Source organism: Danio aesculapii, chromosome 9 (assembly GCF_903798145.1).
Source record: "Danio aesculapii chromosome 9, fDanAes4.1, whole genome shotgun sequence".
In the NCBI taxonomy this organism is placed as follows: domain Eukaryota; kingdom Metazoa; phylum Chordata; class Actinopteri; order Cypriniformes; family Danionidae; genus Danio; species Danio aesculapii.
This window is the reverse complement of record NC_079443.1, coordinates 31,060,481-31,085,912: the sequence shown is the minus strand read 5'-3', so window position 1 is coordinate 31,085,912 and position 25,432 is coordinate 31,060,481. Positions and strand designations below refer to the sequence as shown.

General features: G+C 37.1%; 1 protein-coding gene across 1 annotated transcript; it reads left to right on the top strand.

Annotated features, from left to right (window-relative positions):
* The first annotated feature begins 218 nt into the window (after positions 1 to 218).
* LOC130234664 (discoidin, CUB and LCCL domain-containing protein 2-like) lies at positions 219 to 23,654 on the top strand. Its single transcript, XM_056464904.1, is given in 14 exon segments — positions 219 to 224; positions 2,018 to 2,151; positions 5,446 to 5,486; positions 5,711 to 5,926; positions 7,984 to 8,108; positions 11,943 to 12,008; positions 12,010 to 12,058; positions 12,061 to 12,090; positions 14,104 to 14,232; positions 15,538 to 15,632; positions 15,771 to 15,819; positions 19,083 to 19,097; positions 19,100 to 19,183; positions 19,251 to 23,654. Coding segments are annotated over 14 exon segments (1,440 nt in total). The 3' UTR covers positions 19,652 to 23,654.
* Positions 23,655 to 25,432: the final 1,778 nt, after the last annotated feature.

Sequence of the window (25,432 nt, the reverse complement as noted above, 5' to 3'; positions counted from 1 at the left end):
AATGATCAACTAGAAGTCAAGTTAGTATTTGTTGGTCTTAAACCAGGGACTGATGACAAGACTTTTGTCAGGTAGTGTATACTGTAGAATTAAATTCAGTGGGGTGGAACCTTTGAAAAGATGGAGAGCCCATTGAAGTTCATTGTAAAGACAAACCGATCAGACACAGATCAAAACATCACAAATTGTGTTCAAAAATCTGAGATTTTTCAACTCACATGAAGGTGAGTACATGATGGCAGAATCAGTAGATTTTGATGAGCTAAGCAAACACTAAATAATACATCATGTCTGTCAGCAGTATACTAAGTATATTTTAAGTTTATGAAGAATTACAAGGTAAAAATAGCTTTCTGGTTGCTAATGTTAGTTACCTTTTAGTTATCTTTCTTTGCAAATTATTTTGTAAATTATTTTATCATTATTTTGATTTAATTCAGCATCACTTGTTTAAAGTTATAGAAGTTTAATGTTATAAACTGCTTTTCAAACTCTTTTCGTATGAACGGCCAAAAAAACAAATATCATTGAGTGCTGTGGGCTGAAGGTAAATACTAAAGTATATTACATTAAAGTTCCCATGAGTAATTTCCTAATTTATTTCAAAATATTTCAAAATAAATAGAAAACATTACTTTTAATTAGAATTAACTATGTAGTATACTTTTAAATGATAACTTGTTGCAATAAAAACATAAACAATCACATGTACAACACAGTGAAGTTCAATGCTGAATGCACTAGTCAAGCAGAATCTGCCTTTGGCTTGATTTGCTCAAGTCTCTGCGTTGTCGGCTGACAGTATGTACATTTAAACAAAATCAAAAATTTAATTTAAAACATTTAATTTCAGTTAGCATTTAACAATAAAACCAACAAAGGGTTGGCATTAAATTGGAATTGACAATCTCAAAACCATGTGCATCATTCTCCCTCTCTTCTCAAATGGGATGGCGGATCAAACCATGTGCCAACTTTGGTTTAATCGATGTTTAAATTGAATAGTTTCTGAGAGAAGTCTCTAATGATCACAAAGGTGGAAAATTGTAACAAATTGAATACAGAAAATGAAAGAAAATACCCCGTTTTGTTTTAAATTGTAAATGTAATTATTATTTAAAAATTTTTAATTGTACTACTAAAGTTTTCATCGTCACTTGATTCAAAATTTTATCTTTTTAATTTATCATAATCACATTTGTTTTGTGGAAACTAATACAATTTTCAGGATTAATCCAGAAAAAAAACAAAAAAGGGCTCAGGGGTAACTCAAATATTTGGTCGGTGCTCTTTGGTAAGGGATTAATTAAAACAACAACAGGAGTCAGTCCAAGGAACTCGAAAAATGTGGAAAATTTGGCTAAATCTTAAAAAACCTACGCGTTTCAGCAAGGATCTGCCTTCATCAGGGGGTAACCGTGATCATGTGAGTCTCTTTTGAGTACTACGGTCACATGACTCATTTAAATATCTCAACAACACTCAAATCATTTAACAAACAACGTCAACTATCATCATTAATTCGGTATAGATAGTTTTTTAAGATTTAGCCATGTGAATAAAGGCTTTTTAAATTTTCCACATTTTTCAAGTGCCTTGGACTGATTCCTGTTGTTGTTTTGACAATTTTCAGGATTCTTTGATAAATATAGTTTAAAGAACACATTTTTCAAAATATAAATCTTTTGTAGCATTATAAATGGCTTTCTGTCATTTTTGACCAATTTAATGCATTCTTATCGGGGAAAAAAGTTTAAATATAATATCCTACTGACCCCAAACTTTTGGAAAGTATTGTATACACAGTTGTCATTCCCCAAAACTTTGTGTGTATATGCGTGTCCTGTGAGAGCTCTACGTGTGTAACTCCAGAAGTTGTTCCTCCACTGAATCATCCATCACTTCATCACGGTGGCATAACCGATAGCTCTGCAGTTCTCCTTGAAGGATGTGAGCTCAGCTTGCGGGTTTGAGGTGCGTGAGTCAGTGTCAGCTGTGTCTCTGTGTGTTTCTGCAGTCTTCTCCTCTGTGTCTGGCCGGCATTCATGCGGGTGTGCTGTCCAACACTCTTGGGGGGCAGATCAGTGTGGTCAGCAGCAAAGGCATCCCACACTACGAAAGCTCACTGGCTAACAATGTGACATCTGTGCCGTGAGTAACCCATTTGCATTCCTCCTCGCTTTCTTCATGGGAAAATCTATTTCTTTTGATTACCGGGCTTGCAAGGCAGTGCAGTTTTGAAATGACTCTAAATGTTTGTTTTCCTCTGCTTTTTTGCTAATTCATTCTGTTTAAGTGTTTAATGCAGGACTTATTATTCTGCCAAGGAGCTTTTATTTAAAAATATCCAGATTATTTACACAATTTTGTGCCTGATGACTGATATTCTGAGCCAGTTTAATTAATGTTTTACTTTTGTTTTTGACACTGCGAACAACAGCACTCAGCTCAACATGGTATTCTATTTTTAACCCTTTTGTCAATGCTGTCATTTCACTGTCGTCTGTAATTTCGTCATCTTTAAGCAAAAAAAAGTGTTGGAAGAATGAGTAGTTTTTATGTACTAATTAATCTTCAGATTACAGCAATAAAAACAACATCTTTTTATTTGTAATAGCAGCAGCAACACTATTATTAACTCAATCTGAAATAAATCTAAAGTTTTTAAATGGACAACAACAATAAAAGGAGTTTATCATATTCTCAATTAAAATGAATTGAAACTAAAGTTTAAATGAATTGTTTGATGTGCTAAGTGAAGAAAAAACGTAACCTTGTACAGAAAGTAACAAACAAAACAGCGAATACATCGGTTCAGCAGAGGCCATATTAACTTTCATGTTATCTTTATAATTAATTATGTTTTTGTCAGTTTAGATTATGAAGTTCTAGCTGACAGATGGCTATTTTTATCCATGCACTGATGATCTTGCCCTTAAAATGCAATCACTTGCGGAGACAGTAAACACTTTGAAACTTTATGGAATAAAAATAATGGCTTGTGTATATATTTTCTAAAAACAGATTAAAATGGATTCATTAATGTAATTTGTAAGCAAATAAATTTTTAATTAAGGTTTTTTTAAGATGAATATTCTGCCATTCTTTACTCACCCTTGACTTGTTACAAATCAGTTTTTGATCTAGTGAACACACAAAAAAAGTTATTTAAAAAATGTTGGAAACTTGAAATTATGAGACCATGAGACCCATGATTTAAAGTTAAAATGCAAAGAATTAAACAGTAAGTAATGTAATGTCCTGCTAAATTTGTTATTTGTAATTACATATACACATAACCACAATTTGTTAAATCATTATAAAGATAATTTGTTTTAATAAACACTATAAATGAGAAGGACTTCTTTCCTTCTCAATCCTCTGGTCTGAGTGCAGACACATTGTATAGCAGTGCAGCAGGTCTCTTGCCTGTCTATTCCAACCATTAATCCTGCCGGTAATCTGAAGGATTTTAAACGTGTGCAAACACAGCAGCACAGATATTGGTGATGTGTCTGAATGGTAACGAACTCAACTGATAAAAGACAAAGTCTGCCAGCTCTCTCAACAAAAATGCTTGCTGCAAACCAACAGATTTGCTGTATCGGCCCTGACAGGTTTGCGGAGAAAAACATGCAACAAACCCAGTGGTTCATATAAAACAAACATACGACCCGTGGCGTTCGCAGATATGGTCTAACCCAGTCATTGGGTCTCACAGCTTGACAGGTCTGCCTTGCCTTCAGAAAACGCATGCTTTCATGAATAATTAAGAAGCAGGTTCTTCTCATAGGATAAGAAAACTCCGCTATGAATAATAATTAGAAACCGACACATCATCGTTTCACTAGCAGATTCGCGATACAGAACCGATTTTGATCTCGCTCTAATAATTATTTTAAACCCGGAAGACGAAATTAGCTGACAAAAGCTGACAAATTATCCAGTTTTCCACACAAATAAAGCTGACAGGTGCTTACAACGACAGGGTAAGAGTCTGGCGAAGAATGGTTCCAGAAAGCGGGTATAACAAAAACAGAAAAATAAAGTAAAGAAAGTGAATAACAGGGTGAGAATGTGGTAAAATCTGGAAACCTGGTAAAATCAGGCAAGGGCTTTTCTTTTTCTGGATTTCTTTTTGAAACTGTCAGTTGGTTTAGGGAAGGAGGAGGGTGGGTTAGTGAGTCAGTCAGTCATTCCGTCAGAATGACAGAACAAAAACTGGTTTGGAACAAGTTAAGTGCCAAAAGTCTATCCTGGAAAATGTATGCCTTGACCTTTCATTTAAACATTAATGTTATGTTTATGTAGATTTTGTAAGCATTTTGCTTAGCTGTGCATAGAAAGTGCAACATTGTTGTATCTTTTCTTATTTTTATGGTTTATACTGGACATCACTTTTGGCCACTACTGTATGTCCTTCATATTTTTTTTGTCTGCATACATTTTCAAAATCCTGTGTTCACAATGGGTTTTTAACCTTGTGTATACTGATGTATGCATGCATGCATGTATGTATGTATGTATGTATGTATGTATGTATGTATGTGTGTGGTGTGTGTGTGTGTATAATATATATATATATATATAATATATATATATATATATATATATATATATATATATATATATATATATATATATATATATATATATATATATATTCTGGCCACTATGAAGGACAAATTGATGCTGTATTGGCCACAAAAAACCATACTAATGAATAATTATTGTAGTATAAAACCAGGCCTTTCAGTTTCATTGTACAACCCCTGTATATTTATATAGTGTGAAATATATGTAAAATGAATCAAACTGTCATGTTTTTGTCAACTCTTTTGTCTGTATATTTTTTCACCTTGCAATTCTAAATTGAAAAGTAAATTTTATGACTGCTTTTCACTTTTTTCATATTGTTGTAATCAAAAATTGCACTTTTTTCTTTTATTCAGAGTGTATCGAGGTGAATTAATGTAATGATCAAGTACTGTCATAAACAACAAAGCAGCACATAGATCCGTCTTGACATTATGAATCACGTGTTGCCATAGAAACGAACACTTTCTGAGTCAGAGGACCTGAACTGCTCTAAATTGTCATCTGGTAATTATGGTAATTCTGACATGACGTGAACACAGCATAAGTGACAGCTTAACATTTGCATACTGGATCCACGTATATTGCCGCAAAAAAAGGATATTTTGCTGTGTGTGTTGATTCCCGTGCACATTTAGTAGAAAACCAAATGTGTGCAAAACATCTCTCATTTCATTCACACACAATTGAAGCCCCAAAACTAAATTTACTTTTGCTGCCTTGCAAGCACCGATGTTTCCTTCTGGAAATGCAAATCTAGTTTGATTGCAAATCCTTGGCTTGTATATTTTTGATAAATGGATTGATTGCTAGACAGAATGACAGCTCTGCGTCTTTCTCCTTTTACAGGGGAACTCTCTCCCCGAGCCTTTTTACTTTCAAGACCAGCGGTGAGTAAATCAGTAATGTATCAAACCTACTGTCAGTGTTTACCATTTACTGCAGTACTCTCCAGTTTTGCCACCACAATAGTTCAAAAATGATTTTATATAACTTCAATAAAGAAGTTTAAAATTTAATAAAGAAGTTTGTTCTTCATTCCTGTCACTTCTATAGAAATGGCCTGCACTTTGGCGCTCTAATAATAGAAACTTTAATTTTCTCCCTTTTGAAGGTTGCTATGGCACTTTGGGTTTGGAGTCGGGGGTGGTGAGCGACTCTCAGATCAAGGCCTCGTCCGAGTGGGAATGGGGCGGTCATGGAAAACAGCCCACCGTCTGGGGCCCTATGGGGGCCCGCCTCAAAACTCCAGGACGTCCGTGGGCTGCAGCCAACAGCGACACCAAAGAATGGATTCAAGTGGACTTGAAGAAAGAGAAGAAAATAACAGGTATGCTTGTGTGTGCGTGAGTGTGTGTGAGTGTGTCTACAGGTTTTGGTGGTTTATGAGGAAATATATTTGTAAAATGGCATTGGAATGTCCTAGGTAGTACAATGTTGAAGTAATTTATGAGTACAAAACATTCATTTATTCATTCATTTTCTTTTCGGCTTAGTCCCTTTATTAATCAGGGGTCGCCACAGCGGAATGAACCACCAACTTATCCAGCATATGTTTTACGCAGTGGATGCCCTTCCAGCTGCAACCCATCACTGCGAAACCATACACACTCTTTCACACACATACACTACGGTCAATTTTAGCATACACAATTCATCTATAGCGCATGTCTTTGGACTTGTGGGTGAAATCGGAGCACCTGGAGGAAACCCACGCCAACACGGGGAGAGCATGCAAAGTCCACACAGAAATGCTTTTAAAAGTTTAATATTAAACCAATTTCGAGAGGAGCACGTGCTCATGATTGATCCAGCTATACCACATTAGCTAATCACGATCCAGTGGCCCAGTGACTAGCACTGTTGCCTCACAGCAAGAATACCAATGGTGTTGGGTCCTCGCTAGGCCATCTGGTATTTCTGTGCAGAGTTTGCATGTTCTCCCCGTGTCTGTGTGGGTTTCCCCCGGGTACCCCAGTTTCCTCTCACCGTCGAAATATGCTCTATATCAGGGGTCACCAAACTTGTTCCTGGAGGGCCGGTGTCCTGCAGATTTTAGCTCCAACACTAATCAAACACACCTGAATGAGCTAATCAAGGTCTTACTAGGTATACTTGAAACACCCAGCCAGGTGTGTTAAGGCAAGTTGAAGCTAAACCCTGCAGGGACACCGGCCCTCGAGGACCGAGATTGGTGACCCCTGCTCTATATAATAGATAAAAATAAGCCTAAATCTTTTTTTCTAATGTCTTACTCTCAGAATGTTCACCTTAGCCTCAGCAGCGGGGGAGTTTTGAGTTCGACCTGAGCTCAATCTCCCCTCGCCCTGTGAAAGAGGGGGAGCCCTGGGCCCGAGGATCCCTTGAGCTCAGGGCTCTCTCCCGGAACAGCATGCCAAACAAGCTATGTTTAAATCATGAGCTAAGTGTGAATTTGTGAATTAGGTAAGGTATTGGATAACAGTTGTTTGTTTTTGAAGCCAGTCAAAAAATGTAAATCTTAATGGGCTAATAATATTGACCCCAAAAAAATGTACAAAAATATTTAAACTGCAGTTATTCTAGCCAAACTAAAAGAAATAAGACTTCTCCAGAAGAAAAAATTAAGGGAAATATTGTTAAATATTGAAAAATTTCGTTGCTCTATTAATCATCACTTGGGAAATATTTGTAAAATAATAAAACAATTCACAGTGCAGCTAATAATTGACTTTAACTGTAAATGGCTGTAAATGCTGTAGTTATAATAGAAATAAAATAAAATAAAATATAATAAACTCTTCAAGGTCTTTTCACCTTTAAAATTTCCACAGCTTTCCTGTGAGTGTTGGATGTACACAAAAAACATTTGTTGTTTACTCAAATTATTTATTTAAAACGAGCTGAAATAACACAATTCTTATTTTTTTTTTACTTAATTGTTTTATGTTCAATCCACTTAAATTAGTAAAAACTAATAAGTTAACTTAATTATTTCATGTTGACCTAACAGAAATCGAACCCAGCATTTTTACAATGTAGGAGTAGAGATAGGGTAAGGCCATATAATAAGCATTTTTACAGTATAAAGCATAGGTCTCAAACTGGATTCCTGGAGGGTCTCAGATCTGCACAGATCTGCTCCAACCCTAATCAAACACAGCTGATCCAAATAATCGAGATGTTCAAAAGTGTCTTGAATGCCTTGATTAGTTGCATCAGCTGCGTTTGATTAGGGTTGGAGCAAATCTGTGCAGAGCTGAGGCCCTCCAGGAATCCAGTTTGGGACCTATAGTATAAAGTATATTATGCTTATGGAGAGTCCTCATAAACCACCAAAAAACAACGTGTGTGTGGGAGAGAGAGAGAAATGTTTTGATTGATCAGTCACTCGAATCTACTTCTCAGGCATTACCACCACTGGCTCCACACTCCCAGAGTATCAGTTTTACGTTTCAGCCTATGAGGTGTTATACAGCCGTGATGGACAGCAGTGGAAACCCTATCAAGAAGTGGGATCAGATAAAAACAAGGTATGGGGTTTTGTTTACATTGTGTTAGCTTAGCTTAGCTCTGTTACTAATAGTTAATATGTCATGAAAGACGACATCCTAATCATCAGGAAATGTTGTAAATTGATTATTTGAAGTGCTCAACATTGGCAGCAACACAATACTTGACTTGAAATTCATTTTAAAATTCAGTTTGATGCTAATATGACATTAGCATGATGGTAGCAGAAAACAAAAGATGAATTACAGAATCCAGTGTGAAAAAGGATATTATCTATGCTTGTTTTGGGAAATGTTAGGAGGGAAAATAAATCATAGATTCCTCATTAAAAAACACAAATATTGGGTTAAATTATCAAAGTTTTTAACTACCATACTTTCTGGGAAGCAAAACAGTGGCTCAGTGGTTAGCACTGTCGCCTCACAGCAAAAAGGTTGCTTGTTGGAGTCCATTTCTGGCATTTCTGTGTGGAGTTTGCATGTTCTCCCCTTGTTCGTGTGGGTTTCCTCTGGGTGCTCCGGTTTCCCCCACAGTCCAAAGACTTGCGCTATAGGTGAATTGGGTAAGCTAAATTGCCCGTAGTGTATGTGTGTGAATGAGCTTGTATGAATGTTTTCCAGTACTGGGTTGCAGCTGGAAGGGTTAAAAAACAGTTTGATTATTTTTTTGTGAAAGCATTTGAGTTTCCTTGGCTGTGTTTTAGATCATTGTCTTGCTGAAATGTCTGCCCTGGTTTCATCTATCATCCTGGAAGGGCATTCACTGTGTAAGACATATGCTGGATAAGTTGGCAGTTCATTCCGCTGTGGCGACCACTGATGAATAAAGCCGAAGGAAAATGAATGAAGGAATTTTCTGGGAAATAACTTGCTCCTGACTTTAAGTCGCGCTATCAAAATTGCATAGTTTAGAGAAAAAGAAATGGTTAAGTAGCAGTATTGATGAGATTTACAGTACAAAAATGTTCCTGTGAGTCCTCAAAAAGGGAACGTAAAAATTAATTAACAAACAGAAATTTTAGTGGTATTCAATTTTTTATTAACATCTATGAAAAACCTCAAGCCTATATACTTATATTTAAAGATTAAGCAAATCTTAGGTTGGGCACACATCACAAGATAATCGGGCTGATTTTGAGCCAATTTCTTTCCTTCCGCCATCTTAGGTAAATATACTGATGATCTGAGTGGCTCTAAAGATTATCTAATCAAATTTCCTGTGGTGTGAGGTGTGTTAGGAGTAACTTAATCTGCTTGGAAGAACGCTGGAGGCGCTCCAATCAGCAAAACGTAAATATCCAACATGTATGTGAATATTTACCATCAATAATCCTGGCGTGTGAGGGAACCCAGAGGACAAGAGCACATATGAGTCCAGAGATTATCACCTGAAACGAAACAATATCTAATCAGAAAGCAAACTGACAGAAGAAGCTTGACAAACACAGGCAAGGAGCAGCAGCACAAAGGGAAATGGATTTGGACAGGAGAGATGGAGGATCGGCTTGTCGAACATCATCAATGTTTATTTATCTGACATGTTTACTCTTAAATCTCGAGAGATTTTGCGAGATTTCCTGTGTTCATATTTGGAATAAATCAGGAAAATCTGTAGGTTTGTGTTGTCTTTGTCACATCATGGCACTCTATACACTGTAAGAGCAAAATGTTGAATTTTTTTGTCCTCATTTTTGTTGTCTCTAACATTTTGAAAATCTTATAAGATCTTTTAGTGTGTACCCAGCCTTAGATTAGCACTATGTGATGTAAATGTGCTGGTAGTAAATACAAATAATCAAGTCTTTCTCTCATTTAGCACCAATATAAATGTGACGTTAATAAATCGAGTCACTTTAAATGATAAAACTCCGCACATTTCAGATGAAAAAAACGATACTTTTATTCCAGAAAACTTTCTTTTAGATTTAAAATCTAGGTTTATTTATCAACACTTTTGTTGCCCTATCCACATGTTTCATTTCATTATTTTATCTTATTTTATTTCATTGCATCTCATCTTATTTTCGTCTTTATTTTCAACCCCAGACTTGCCTCTCCCCAGACATTTCCTCCAGCTCCTCTGAGTGAATTCTGAGGCATTCTCAGGCCAGTCCAAGAGGCATAGTCCCTTCAGCGTGTCCTGGGTCCTTCCCTATGGTCTCTCTTCCCGGTGGGACATGCCTGGAACACCTCCCTAGGTAGCGTCCATGAGGCATCCGATACAGATGCCCGTGCCACCGTCAGCTGACCTTCTCTCGATGTGGTAGGAGCAGCGGCTCTACACCGAGCTCCTCACCCTATCTATAGGGTGCGCCCTGCGACCCTGCAAAGGAAACTCTTTTCAGCCACTTGTATCCGAGATCTTGTCCTTTCAGTCATGACCCAAAGCTCATGACCCTAGGTGAGAGTAGGAACGTAGATTGAATGGTAAATCGAGAGCTTTGCCTTTCGGCTCAGCTCCTTCTTTACCACAACGGATCGGTACATTGACTGCGTTACTGACTGCTGCGCTGCACCAATCTGCCTGTCAATCTCATGTTCCATCCTTCCCTTACTCGAGAACAAAGATACTTTATTGTATTTTATTTTTGTCTGCTTCTGCGGGCCGGGTCACGGGGGCAACAGTCTTAGGAGAGACCTCTCCCAGTCATTCTTTCCAGCTCCGTGGGGGGATCCTGAGGCAGTCCCAGGCCAGCCAAGAGAACATAGTCGCTCCAGCGTGTCTGGGTCTTCCTGAGGCCTCTTCCCGGTGGACATTGCCTGAAACGCCTCCATAGGTAGGTGTCCAGGAGGCATCCGAAACATATGCCAAAGCCACCTCAGCTGACGTCTCTCGATGTGGAGGAGTAGCGGCTCTACGTCCGAGCTCCTCCCGGGTGACAGAGCTCCATAAGGGTGTATATCCATAAGGGGTGTGTTCTGCGACCTTGCGAAAGAGTTATCCTATATATTTCATTATATATTATAATTATATAATTGGTTTAGGTATTTTACCTTGTTTATTATTTATTTCTGTTGATAACTTTTATTGTTAGAATATTTTTATAATTATAGAAAAGTGGTACTTATAAAATGTGTTTTTTTTTTGCATGACAGCCATAGAAGCTGAAATGCCAATAAAATCAAAATTCTCTCTCTCTCTCTCACTCTCTCTCTCCTCGCACGTCTCCTCTCTCTATCTCTCTCTCCTCTCTCATCTCTCTCCTCTCTCTCTCTCGTCTCTCTCTCTCTCTCTCTCTTGTATCCGAGATCTTGTCCTTTCGTTCATGACCCAAAGCTCATGGCCATAGGTGAGACTAAGAACGTAAGTGACAAGTAAAATCGAGAGCTTTCTTTTTGCACAGCTCCTTCTGTACCCCAACGTACCAATACATTGACCGCAGTACTGCTGCCGCTGCACCAAACCGCCTGTCAATCTCACGTTTCAATCCTTCCCTCACTCGTGAATATTTATTTTATTTTATTTATTTTATTTATTTTATTTTATTTTCCAGAAATTGAATTTGGCCAACACAAGTTTAGCTGAAATCAGACTAGCATATCCAGCTGGGTTTTGTTTTTAAGCAGTGTGTTTTGTGTTTGTGTGGTGTGAATAAAGTGTTGGTATTGTCACTGGCTGCAGAATGACAGCACTTTCTTTGGTATATTTCCAGGAAAAAAAGGGTTTTACATTCTTGAGGTTTTAGGATGCTGAAATGAAAGTGCACTCTGTGGGTCATTAATAATGATGTCCATCGACTGTCAGCGAGCTTAACGAGAGATGCATTGATTAGGCGTAAATAAGACGAACCTTGAGCTGGAGGCCAAATGTTCTTTGTTGCTAAAGCCTCGGTTGTCCTTGTGTCTCTGAAACAGATTTTCCAAGGTAACACCCACTATCTGCAGGAGGTGCGAAACAACTTTATTCCTCCAATTGAGGCAACGCTTTATCCGAATATGTCCCTTACAGTGGCACCAGAGGATCGCCCTTAAAAGGAGCTGCTGGGCTGCCAACCGCAGGCAGGTGAGAAAACGGCTCACGTGTTCACGTCATTCACTAATCTCTATATAGTGGATGACAGTTGAGTTGACTATATCAGGAAAGGGGATGGAAATGAGTGAACTTTGACAGTGGTTAAAATAGTGTGAGCCAGATAACTGTTTGTCGCAGACGATTTGGTAATGAACATTACACATTATAATACAGTGGGTGGGAAAGTAGTGAACACTATTGTTTTTTCTTGGGTAAAATATCCTAAAGGAGCTGTTGAGATGGAATTGAACCAGAATTTTGGTTTCAAACAATATACAAACATAAAAATATAACAAACAAAACATCTGAAAAAATGGTTATGTGTACTGCAATGGAATGACTCAAGGAGAAACTACTGAAATGTATTTAATACCTTTTATTAAAGTTTTTTTGATGGCAGCTCAAACATGCCATTCATATGGAGAGTGAAGTCACATAGAAATTTTGCAGGTGTGAGCTTTTCACAGACTTAACAGAGTAAAAAATCTTGATGGTGTTCTTTGTGTCAATCAAATCTGATATTTAATATGTACTTTCTATTGGATTTACGTCAGTGATTGGCTGGGCCATTCAACAGTTTGATTTTCTTTCTCTGAAAGCATTTGGGAATTTCCTTGGCTGTGTTTTTGGATCATTGTCTTCCTGGTAATGGAAGTTTGGACTGAAGCAGCTAATCCTAACTTACAATAAGGAAGGGCTGAGGGTTGCTGAATAATTACTGAGAGATTTCAGCTGCAGTCTGGGCTTTCACTGCCTTTCAACAGCTACCTTTCTTCATGTGTTCAATATTTTTCTTTGTCGTTTAATTTTGTTACACATAACTTAATTTGTAAACTAATTAATATTGTTTTGTCTTTGAAATATTTCAAGTCAACAGCACCTTTAGAAATATGTTTTTGAGAAAAATGGTGATTGTTGAATACTTATTTCCCCCACCGTATATCCTTTATTTCTTTATGGATTGAATGTCACTGGTTAATTTGTCACATTTACTGTATTAGTTGATAACAAGAGAAAAAACCGTTTGTTATTCACCTTTTAAATATATTTTAACATGCACTACTTTTCATTTTTTGTTTATTTGTAAAAGAAAAAAAAGTAGCTAAAGTAAGAATTATTAGCCCTTTATTCTTTTTAAAATGTTTCCCAGGGCTGTTTAACAGAGTTTTTTTTAAACACATTTTTAAGCATAATTTATTTTGTCTTTGCCATGATGACAGTACATAATATTCTACTAGTTTCTTTTGGCAAGATACTAGTATTCAGGTTACATTTCAACTTAAAGGCTTAACTAGAATAATTTAACTAGGCAAATTGGTTAATTAGGCAAGTTATTGGATACAGTGTTTTGTTTTGTAGCCAATCAAAGAATTAGCATTGTAATGGGGCTAATAATATTGACTTTAAAATACTTTGCAAAAAATTTTAAACTGCATTTATTCCAGCCAAAATAAATGAAACAAGACTTTCTCCTGGAGGAAAAAATTATACTGTAGAAAGTATTATAAATTAAAATAATGTAAAAATGTTGTTGCTCTGTTAAACATCACTTGGGAGATATTTTTAAAAGAATACAAAATTCACAGGGAGGGGCAAATAATATAATAACTGTAAATAGCATATACTGTAGTTATAATATAAAGTATAAATCTATTCAAATAAAGAAAGCCTCATACTATATGAACATGGAATATGAAGAGATAAGAGATAAGACATATAAGATTTTGTTGTTCTGAGATATAAACAACAAAAATTAAATGTCAGTAATGTTTCTTTTTTTGTGAAATATTACTTCAGTAACTGTAAAATGTGTAGAAATGTTGCTTATTAAATGAAATCCAAGTGGATTACTGTCAAAAAAGTAGCGAACAAATTAAGGGAATGAAGTAATTATACTTTACAGTGGATAGAGAGTGTTTTCAGACACCACTTGAGAAATTGCTATTAGATTTGGGTCAATTAGTCATGTTTGAAAGCATGATTGGATCTTTGTCTGTTGGCCAGCGAGGCCCAGAATCTTCCATCCAGGCCCTGCACCTCCTCGCAGGAAGAGCACAGCACCGCCAGCGCAGGAGAGGACCACACACACACCCAACATCCAAAACTCCACCATGCCTCCTCACTCTCATGACGGTAGGACAATTCTTGCATTCCCTACAGCAACATTACATCACTACAAGCTCTGTTATAAGCCTGCCTTTCCGTCCTTCATACAGAGTCTGGTTTCTTCTGTTTAAAAATGCATTCCAGTGGAATAAATAAATAAAATCAACTAGAAGAAACATTTCAAAGTTGAACTTCTTTCAATTTAAGTTGCCGTTTTTTTGGATGTTCTGTCGAGATCTTACTTGTAGTTTCTGAGACGTAAAAAACACAGTTAAAAACAGGGAATTTTCTAGATATCGTCGAATTTTGAGGAATTTTTGACAGATTTTAGTTAATAATCAAAAGTGGCACTGTGCAGCAAATCAGTCTATTATATTGAATAGTGTCTGTAAATATAAATTCACGAAACAACTACATTATATAGTCATACTTATGTACACAAGTGTATTCACAACATCCTGTTGAAATAAAAATAGTAATTGTGGACACATATATTAGGTTACCATTGTACATTTCATTTTAATTGTCAAAGTAAAAATAATAAGTCAAACATATAAGTACAAACCTGTTTCTCTATCTAATTTTTAATAAGAATGAAACAGAATTTGAGGGGAAAAAACATAATAATAATAATAATAATAATAATAATAATAATAATAATAATAATAATAATTTGTTTGATTTGATTGTTGTTCTTCTGAATAAGTTGCATTGTTTTTTATTTGCATTGTTTTTTATTTACATTTATTTTAACCATTAAAATGGAAATTCTTAACAATTAAAATGGGAAGAAAGTAATTTGGGACAAAACAAAACAGTAAAAAAAAACAAAATGAATGTTATTGAGGCCCATACTGGTGTGAAATAATGAAAATAATGTAGAACTTGACGCAATTGTCAAACATGTCCATCTTACCTGTTTTCATATGCAAACAATGGAACGCAGCACAGTGAAATGCAAAAGCTTGTTCTGTGTGAATGTCCCCTCAGGCAGCATTTAGAAAAATAGATTCATATGAGCCAATGGATCACTCGTTTAATAGGCAGATAATTCACCTTTTAACACAAAAATTGCTTTCAAAAGCACAAATCTTACACTATCGTGGTTTTAAGCTGGTTGCAAATATAGATAAATGCTCGTTTTTATACGGTATATTGTCATTTTTTGATGACTAAATCACATTTCCAGCATTAAAAACATTAATTTATTATTTTAGATAAAACGTGTTGAAGATTTAATGCTGGTCATCAGTTATAACGTAATCACCAGGGTGTGAAACAGATGATCTAATGTTACATTGATGTTTTTAATGCGCTGTGTAAATGTCACAGAGGTGGCGCTGGTAGCAGTGTTGGTTCCCGTATTGGTGGTGGTTCTGACGACACCAGTGCTGGTGATGGTGTGCTCATGGCTGTGGAGAGAACAGGTCAGTAAACAAATTAATAAATAAACTCCAACAAAAATATTTTACCTTCATTTACATCCTTGTTCATAAACATTCAAACCTGATGCAAGCTGGCCCAAAGACAGTCAGTTTAGATTCACCATCTGCATTCAAACCTACAGAAAAAGCCCTGAGGTGACGTATGACCTTCCACACTGGGAGCGCACGGGTACGTCTGTTCTCAATTGGTCACTCTTACAGTCAGCATGAAATCATAATGTACTTTGCTTGTTTTTATAAGTATATAGTAGTGTTTGTTATAAATTATGTACAGTTGAAGTCAGAATTATTAGCCACCTTTGATTTTTTTTTTTTTTTTCATTTTTAAATATATCCTAAATAATGTTTTAACAGAGAAAGGAAATTTTCACGGTATGTCTGATATTTTTTCTTCTGGAGAAAGTCTTATTTGTTTTATTTCGGCTAGAATAAAAGCAGTTTTTAATTTTTCATGAACCATTTTAAGGTCAAAATTATAATTTTTTTTCAATAGTCTACAGAACAAACCATCGTTATACAATATTGCCTATATACCCTAACCTGCCTAGTTAACCTAATTAACCTAGTTAAGCCTTTAAATGTCACTTTAAGCTGGATAGAAGTGTCTTGAAAAATATCTAGTCAAATATTATTTACTGTCATCATGGCAAAGATAAATGGAAATGAGTTATTAAAAAGTATTATGTTTTGAAATGTGTTGCTCTCCATTAAACAGAATTGGGGAAAAAAATAAAACAGGGGGGCTAATAATTCTGACTTCAACTGTATCTGTGCATTTCATTATTTTGCCCTTAAAATCTTTAATCAAATGCTATAACCTTTCCTTCCCTCATCGAATGAGTTTACTTCGGGTCACATGGACTGCTTTTAGGGTGGAGCTATTAGTGTTTTGGGCGGGGCTATCAGTCCTATATACCATGTTCAGAATGCATGATTTTAGCCCCGATTTTGACTCGCCGCCAGGTTTTGAGAAATCGCCAACAAATGCCTGAAATCACAGGCAAATCTGTGCTTGTTCACGTGAGTAACAATCACGCAGTGTGAATTATCAAAGATGGGATCTGAGAGAATCGCCGATGAGTCTGCGAGACCCATCAGATATTTGGCATGTTAAATATCTGGAGCATGTCGGGGATTCTGATTGTTCTGATTGAAAATAACATCGGAGATCCACTAGTATGGGTATCTGCAGACCAACGGGAGGTTGGGGAGAAGTTAAAAAAGGCTTGTTTTCTGTCTATTTGGACACAAGAATGGAGGAAAGAACTGGTGAAATTTGGCAGGAGCACCCGTGTCTTATTGAGGTGTCATCTGAGCAATACCACAACTGGGTAGAAATAGGAAAAAAGAGAAATTGCTAATTCCCTCAAAGGCCAGGTGACCAAAATAAGCACATTTTCTACCTCACTTAAGCTTCTTTCTCATTATGTAGTTAATAAAAAAGATATACTAGTGACCTGCACGTTGTTTACATGTCACTTTTCGCTTGTCTAGTTGTGAGACATAGTTTGTGGGCCGGACAAAGTTGTTGGTGATTCTTCCTATTGTTAAGTCATGCTGTGTAAAATTCCCTGTCGCCGATCTATCCTGCAGTGTAAACACAGCACCGACAGAATGCCACCCCAGATAGTCATGTAGTGTGAAAATACTTTGAAAACCATGCAGTCTGAACTCTGCATAAGGGCAGGGCTATCAGGGCGGGTCTTGCTTCCTGCCTGCATTCACAGAGGGAAGTATTTTGAATAAATATGCTATGATTGAGCCTGTTAAATTTAGCTCCTTGTTTTCGTCATCATCTGGCATTTGAAAACATTTAGCACTACAAGCCGATGGTGATTCTGGTGGACAATAATCCTTATAAACAAAGACAACTAAATATAAACTTGCATTTAAATCAACCTTCTTTTTGTTAGCAGCGCTCATCTTCCAACATTCCAGTCAGTTCCCAAAAAACAAAACCATGCACCACCCTATTTTTTTCCTCTCATTTTAGAAACCGTTTCAGTCAGATCTAAATCACAATAAGGAACAATCTTAACTTCCGTTTCAAGCTGACTTTAAAGCTAGTGTACATAACGATTGATAATTATAACTATAAACACTAGGGCTGTTTGATTAATCGAAATCGAATTGCAATTTGAAACATTGTGATTAACTAACCGCAAGGGGCTGCAATATGAAATATATATGTATTATTTAATTTCCTCCACCCAGATCAAATGCGTGACTGCTGGCTGTGTGTAAAGCGGCCTTTCCACTGCGTACAACAATCGGCAGTCTGGAAGTCATTCATTTCCAATGGAGAGTAGTCCAGAACTGTGTGGAGTTTGTAGGCGGAAAATTCGGATCCGATTTAAGCTGCGGATACGTTAAAATATTTAAACTCCTGCGACTAGACCGTATGCCACCAGCCGACCGGATGTGATGTATTTCAGTGTTGTCCAAGCAGGTCCGTGCATGCGAGATAAGAAATAGGAGTTTTTTCGTTATTTATTGAATCAGAAAAAAAATATTATTTTTAATGTTGTCTTCACATTCCCTCCAAAATATTTTGAGGTCTATAAGTTTCTAGTATTCATTCATTCATTCATTCAACCATGGTAAATGCACGGAGAATAAAGGGTCTTTTTGCACTCCTTATTCAGACACCACGAGAATGAGCTTCTCTCCCATGGTGCATGACAACGCTGAAAATTCTGAGCGATTGCCACAAGGCATTGTATTCCGACAGTCGTGTCCAAATGTCATGTGCAGTGGGAAGGTGGCTTGACAGTCTTAACTAATCTGCCCAATCAGAATTGCGCAACCAAACCATGCCCACAATAAAAAAAAAAAAGAAAAGAAACGGGTAAAGCGCTGACAAGAGGGATAATGGGGTCTACTGCTTCAGACAAATAGACAAATTAATATGAAAGAAAAACAGCATTTGTAATAAGGGAATAAGTTGGTTTCAAAGTCACAGACAACGAACAAAAATAATTTTAAGAGCTGTCGCAGAATTGTTTCCATGGCGTACAGTTATTAAGCTGAAACTTGACTACAAAATTAAATCGTAAATCAATCACAATATCAAAATAAAAATAAATAATTGCAATTAAATATTTTCCCCCAATCACACTCCTAGTAACACATTATGGTCCACACCAATAGACAATTTTGGCATCTACTGTCTAAAATGCTTGCATCCAGCAGGATGGAATTCTGATTGGTTGTTAATATTCCCATTGTTCATTGACTGGAAGAAATCATAATTGCGACATCATTGTTTTTTTCTGTTGTAGCCATTATAGTAGTGGGTGTGGACGTTGCTGTTCTTTCAGTTTTCAAATGATTTTTAAAACTGTATCACTGTTGTCCTTGGCGTGAACAAGCCATTATGGATTTCCACCCACATGATTTATTAACTGTCGTTGTAATATGTGTGTGTTTTAGTGTGGTGGAAGAGTATGAACAGTTGTTGCCTTCTAAGCTGGATGGAGAAGACTGTGTTCGATATAGCTCTACGACACGAGTGGACCACCAGAGACCCCGGGTGGAGGCCTGCAGGGTACATATTTAAAAAAAGATTAAAATTGATCCGATATTCACCAGTCAATCTTTAAACTATCCATTTTCTAACTTCCCATCAATGTAGAATATGCCCACCGCTGGTCACAGGAAACATGGCCTCTCTGGGACAAAGGTCGACTTTTAAACCCGAAGAGGCCGATGTTCCCGAATACGATGCACCTATTCCTCCGGAACATTACCATGCTTATGCTGAGCCCCTTCCTGCTTCTGGCACTGAATACGCCATGCCGATCATGATTGATAGGGCCAACCATCTATCAGGAGGCACTCTGCCATTCAGGGGGCGTGGTTTAGTGACTCAAACAGACAGCAGCCAATCAGCAAGCTCAGCATATGACACGCCCAAGATCACATCTGATCAAGCCACACCCACAGAGGGACAGTTATCCAAGTGCCACAGAATACCCACAACGCCCCATGTCAGACAATAGACTGACCAATCACAGAAGAGCGAACGCTATAAACTGTCTCGGAAATCTGCAGATCAGATCAGAATGTGTGAAGTTATACACCGCGCAAGTCCTATCACTGAAATAACACGCAAGGAATGTCAGGAGAGAAGAAAAACAGCAGAGATCTCGTTACACTACTGTGTTTTGTGGGTGTTTGTGCATTTAAATGTGTGTGTGTGTGTGTATTTGCGTATGAGTGCATATACGTGACTGTGCACTGCTATCATACTGTGAGATACTTTAGATGTCTGTGCATTTTTCTCAGAGCGGAGATGTATTCGTCTCGTTTGCTCGTCATAAGGCACATTTTTTCCTTAGGCAAAGATATTTTCAACAATAACGCCCTCACATAGAATAACAAACGACTGCATTTCAAATTAATACACAAACACGCTCATAACACTGTGATTCACTGTCATTTTGCACTGTTGTTTTGTATTCTGCTGTTACATAGGTGCCGCCTTTGTGAAATAACAACACAAGCCTGTGCTGGTTGCCTTTCTCTAGTTCTGTTCCAAAACCTAGTGAGTTAACCTGCTGTCTACTACATATATAGGCAATACTGAACATGCTAAATTTCAGGGCTGCATAGTTTGATGTTTGTTTTCTTGCCCACCAATAGCATATTCAGAGATACCTCAAAATATGCTGTACTGTTAGATTCAGGGACTTGTTGTAAAATACACTCACCGGCCACTTTATTAGGTGTCCAACTGCTGGTTAACGCAAATTTCTAATCAGTCAATCACATGGCAGCATTTATGCATGTAGACATGGTCAAGACGATCTGCTGCAGTTCAAACTGAGCATCTGAATGGGAAAGAAAAGGGATTTAAGTGACTTTGAACGTGGCATGGTTGTTGGTGCCAGACGGGCTGGTCTGAATATTTCAGAAACTGCTGACCTACAGGGATTTCCACTCACGACCATCTCTAGGGTTTACAAAGAATGGTCTGAAAAAGAGAAAATATTCAGTGAGCGGCAGTTCTGTGGGTGCAAATGCCTTGTTGATGTCAGAGGAAAAGGGCTAGACTGGTTCGAAAGATAGAAGGGCAACAGTAACTCAAATAACCACTTGTTACAACCTGAGGTATGCAGAAGAGCATCTCTGAATGCACAACACGTCCAACCTTGAGGCGGATGGGCTACAGCAGCAGAAGACCACACCGGGTGCCACTCCTGTCAGCTAAGAACAGGAAACTGAGACTACAATTCACACAGGTTCACCAAGATTTGAAAAACGTTGCCTGGTCTGATAAGTCTCTATTTCTGCTGCGACATTCAGATGGTAGGGTCAGAATGTGGCGTCAACAACATGAAAACATGGATCCATCCTGCCTCGTATCAACACTTTGGAAAGTTTTGGGACACTTTGGGCACATTAGTACCAGTTGAGCATCGTGTCAACGCCACAGTCTACCTGAGTATAGTTGCTGACGATGTCCTTCCCTTTATGACCACAGTGTACCCATCTTCCGATGGCTCCTTCCAGCAGGATAACGCGCTATGTCATAAAGCACGAATCATCGCAGACTGGTTTCTGGAACATGACAATGAGTTCACTGGACTCAAATGGCCTCCATAGTCATCGGATCTCAATCCAATAAAGCACCTTTGGGATGTGGTTTAACAGAAGATTCTCATCATGAATTCTCAAATCTGCAGCAGCTGCGTGATGCTCCTATGTCAATATAGACCAAGATCTCTGAGGAATATTTCCAGTAACTTGTTGAATCTATGACACAAAGAATTAAGGTGGTTCTGAAGGTGGTCCAACCTGATACTAGTAAGATGTACCTAATAAAATGGCCGGTGAGTGTATATCACTATTAAAGGGATATTTCAGTGTTTTTCATTCATGAGTTTTATTTTAAATGCAAAGGAGGATATTTTGAAGAATGCTCGAATGTGGTAGTGATTGACATCTATGATAGGAAAGAGAATAATCTGAAGGTCAATGGAAACCATTTTCCAACATTATTCAGAATATCCTGTGTTCAATAGAAGAAACAAACTTGTTTGGAACAAGTTGGAGGGTCAGTAAATGATATAATTTTCATTTTTGGGTGAACTATCCCTTTAAAGTGATACACATTTAGATAACCAGTTAAATTTTGTAACTTAAAATGACTGAAAATTGCAAATCCTGTATCCCAATAGTAGTGTCAACACAAAAGCGTACAGTTTTGCTAAAAAAATAAACTGGTGAAACCTCACTGACCACATTTTAAAACAGTCAAACAAGTCTTCTAGTGTATATACTGTAAATTGATGCAGCATTATATCTCTGCAAACTTATAGCTGGAATACACTACATGACTTTTGCCCAGATTCTTTCCCTGATTTGCAGGCTGTACGCGTCAGCACTAGCTGTCGAAAGTTGGAGCCAGCAGATTTGAGTTGACAGATTTCACAGAAAATTGCATAGTGTTTAATGGCAACAGACTTTTAGCTGTTAAGACACAGAATTTCTCTCTTTTTAGCTCCAGGCTTTGATTGCACCCAGTCAAAGAGTTTCTAACATTTTTGATATCCTGAGCTGATTTTAGATCACATATTGTGTTCATTTGTCATGCGTTTCTTAGCAACGAAGCACATGTTCCTGACTGAGTTTGTTCGGCATTATTCTGTTTACAAACTTCATGCAGTTTTGAACCCTGTTCAGATCTAAAAGGTTAAGTAGTGCATTCTGCTATTTAGATGGAGCCCCAGAAGTAAATCAATTGGATAAACAACCTCCTCACAGTCAATAGGCCTAGTTTGATGTTAGCATGTTGCTAAGCTAACACCTCAATACTGTAATAAACACAGAAATATTAAGTAAATGATCAAATTTACTTACATCTAACTAGTTTAATACTTAAAACTATTCAAAACACGACTGCCATCTTGAATTACTTCAGTCACTGAACTCATTTCAATGCAGCCTGCCTTCTGGAGAAAAACATTCAGAGCACGACCGCTATGCCTTAAAACGTCGTCTTGGCAGGAAGCTCTCAAAAGTTTTTGGAACAGGTTTTGTTGGTAGCATGCTTCATTTAGTTAAACCAGAATTAATTAATATAGGAGAGACTGATATGCACCGATTCAGCACAGGAACTATGAAGGTCTTTCTTTAAGACATAATGGTACGGCAGTGGTGCTGGCGCTGCATTTTCAGAATCCATGGAAAAGTCCTCCTTGCATGACTGCACATACACATTCATGCTGATTATATTTTATGCATGCATGTGAAAACCTGGGCCATGCAAAGATCCAATTTTTTTCTTCCTGCTGATGTGTCTCGTATTAATACTCCCAAACCACTAACAGGTCGAGTTTAAGCTACATGCACTGCTTTCATGGTGACACTGTCTTAATGCATACTTTACAAAAGGTAAATAGCAAAAACACAGGATGCCAACATTCTTGCCTATTGTGCCAAGTCATCTTTATATATATCTTGTACGTCATTTTGTTGACTTGAAGACCAAACGGCCTGATGGATAATCAGTCCAAACTTACTATCCATTAGATTTAATGTCATCAGACCAAACGTTGCCTCTCTATAAGGATTTTAGACACCAGGATGTTGCATGTTCATATATTTGTGCACTGTTGTGTTCGTCATACGCTTTCACTCATATTTCGGTACTTCTGTCAGTTTACTGGCAGTGAAATGTCCACAATGGTGGCACTGTGTGTGTGTTTCATTGTCTTTGTGAGGTTAAAATTGTCGGTTGATTGGTGTATATGTGCATGTCTGCTTCTAGTTTTTAAAATGTTATCAGAGATGTGTGTAATGATGTTTCTGTGCACTGTATACACAAGCCTGTGTGTGTGTGTGTGTGTGTTCATGTGTGTCTGCCGTTCACTGTACATCTGTCTCTAAATCATGATTGGTACTGTAGAGTGATTGTATAGAAAACAATTTTAAAATGTTTAATTAAAATTTTATTAAGAAATAAAATGCAATTTGAAGGAATTTATTTTTTGATTTCGATACAGTGTGAATTATGGTCTTTCATTTGTACAGAAGTGCTTTATTTGTATGTATTTACATTACTTCATGCATGGAAACATTTAAGGGAGCACTTGACAATTACAATTATTTTGAATTTGAGGAGTTCTGAGAACATTACTTCCTAATGATATCATATTTTAAACTTTAGTTGATGTGTAATGTAGCTGTGTGAACATAAACAACATTTCTGAATGTAATACGCTTAAAATTCAATGCAAAGGGAGACATTGGCTTTTACAGAGTTATCTTAGCAAAGCCTACAGCGAACAAAGTTTGGGGACTACAAAAAAATACATCCGGGCTAGTGAGATCACAAGGGCTTCTGGTTACGCGCACACACCCTGTGCAGCGAACGGGTATGGCCAGAGGCGCTGTGATGTTAGAGCAGAGAAAGCTAAAATGGCAACCAAACCCTGCTTTTCCACAGAGCCTGTTCTGTTTCTGTATTTGGGCTTCCAAAGGACACAACACAATAAGAGAAGTGCTAACAGTTTCATTTTAAATATGTTCCAGAGAATTATTAAAAATATATAGCTCTAGCATTTGACAAAGGAGAACTTCCAGAAACTCCGTTCAGTGTTGGATTCGGTTGAAACTCCAACCTATGAAGCTGTGGATTGCGAGCCACAACCTGGAAGTATTTTATTTGTTAAAATTGATCTATGACATGCACAGCTTCTAGCGTTAATGGTATGTTGTAGTGAGGACGTAAACAAGGATGTAAACAATGGGAAATGCTGTTTGGCATCATTAACAATTTAGCTACAAATTCATATTTATCTGTCAAACCGCTGTAAACAGCCGCAATCTTAAGCAGCGCCTGCAGTGTCTCTTCACAAAGATATGTGAACGTTCTGAATATATGTGAAAGATTTTATTTTAGAGAGCAGGCGTGAGGTTCAGCTGTGTGCTCTTTATTTTCTGTCTGATTCAGGCAGCTAGTGCTGCTAACAGCTGCTCTGACTAACTGTTTACACAGCGCAAAAGCACGTGTTTGTAGGGGAGTGACGTGGAGCCAATCTGCAAATCACAGCACATTATGTTAGCTGACTAATCAGAGCCTCTTGAGGACGGGCCTTTCCGAGGAGATAAGAAATGTGACAGTCATTTTCATTTTAGCTGAGTAGCTGTATATAATCAAAGTAGGATATATGAAAACATAACGTGATTTTGAAATAAAGTGAAGCATGAGCACACATTGCTTTGCATCTTATAAACACAGCCAAGCCTTAAAAATACACTGTGGCTGTAATAACGTTGCATGTTTTTCTCTAGAAAAGTCACAATTTTGTCAGAATAACAGAATAATAGTTGTGACTGAAAATCCAGGTTTATTCAAGCAAAAGTTTTTTCCCAACCTCTTCCAAAGTTAAATCATTGGCATTGTGTTGTCATAAAAGTACTTTGTTTTTGTTGTTTTCTAAAAGAAAATACATAAAACTGTAAATGGCAGCATTTTAAGTTTACAAGCTGTCATCAGTGGTTTACAAAATAAAACAAAAATCACATTTCACTCAAACACATTATAAATTATGAACTCAGAGAAGCTAAGAATTGTGGAATACTTAATATTTTCCATATTTTTCATTAAATCAGAGGGACATTTTAAACATAAAAATATTAGCAAATATATTATTAGATAAATGGCAACACATTTAAGAAAATGCATATACACATTATATTTTTTCCATGTAAACCACCATGGTATACTGTAAGAACAATACTATCACAATTTCATTATAGCCTTAATTAAATTA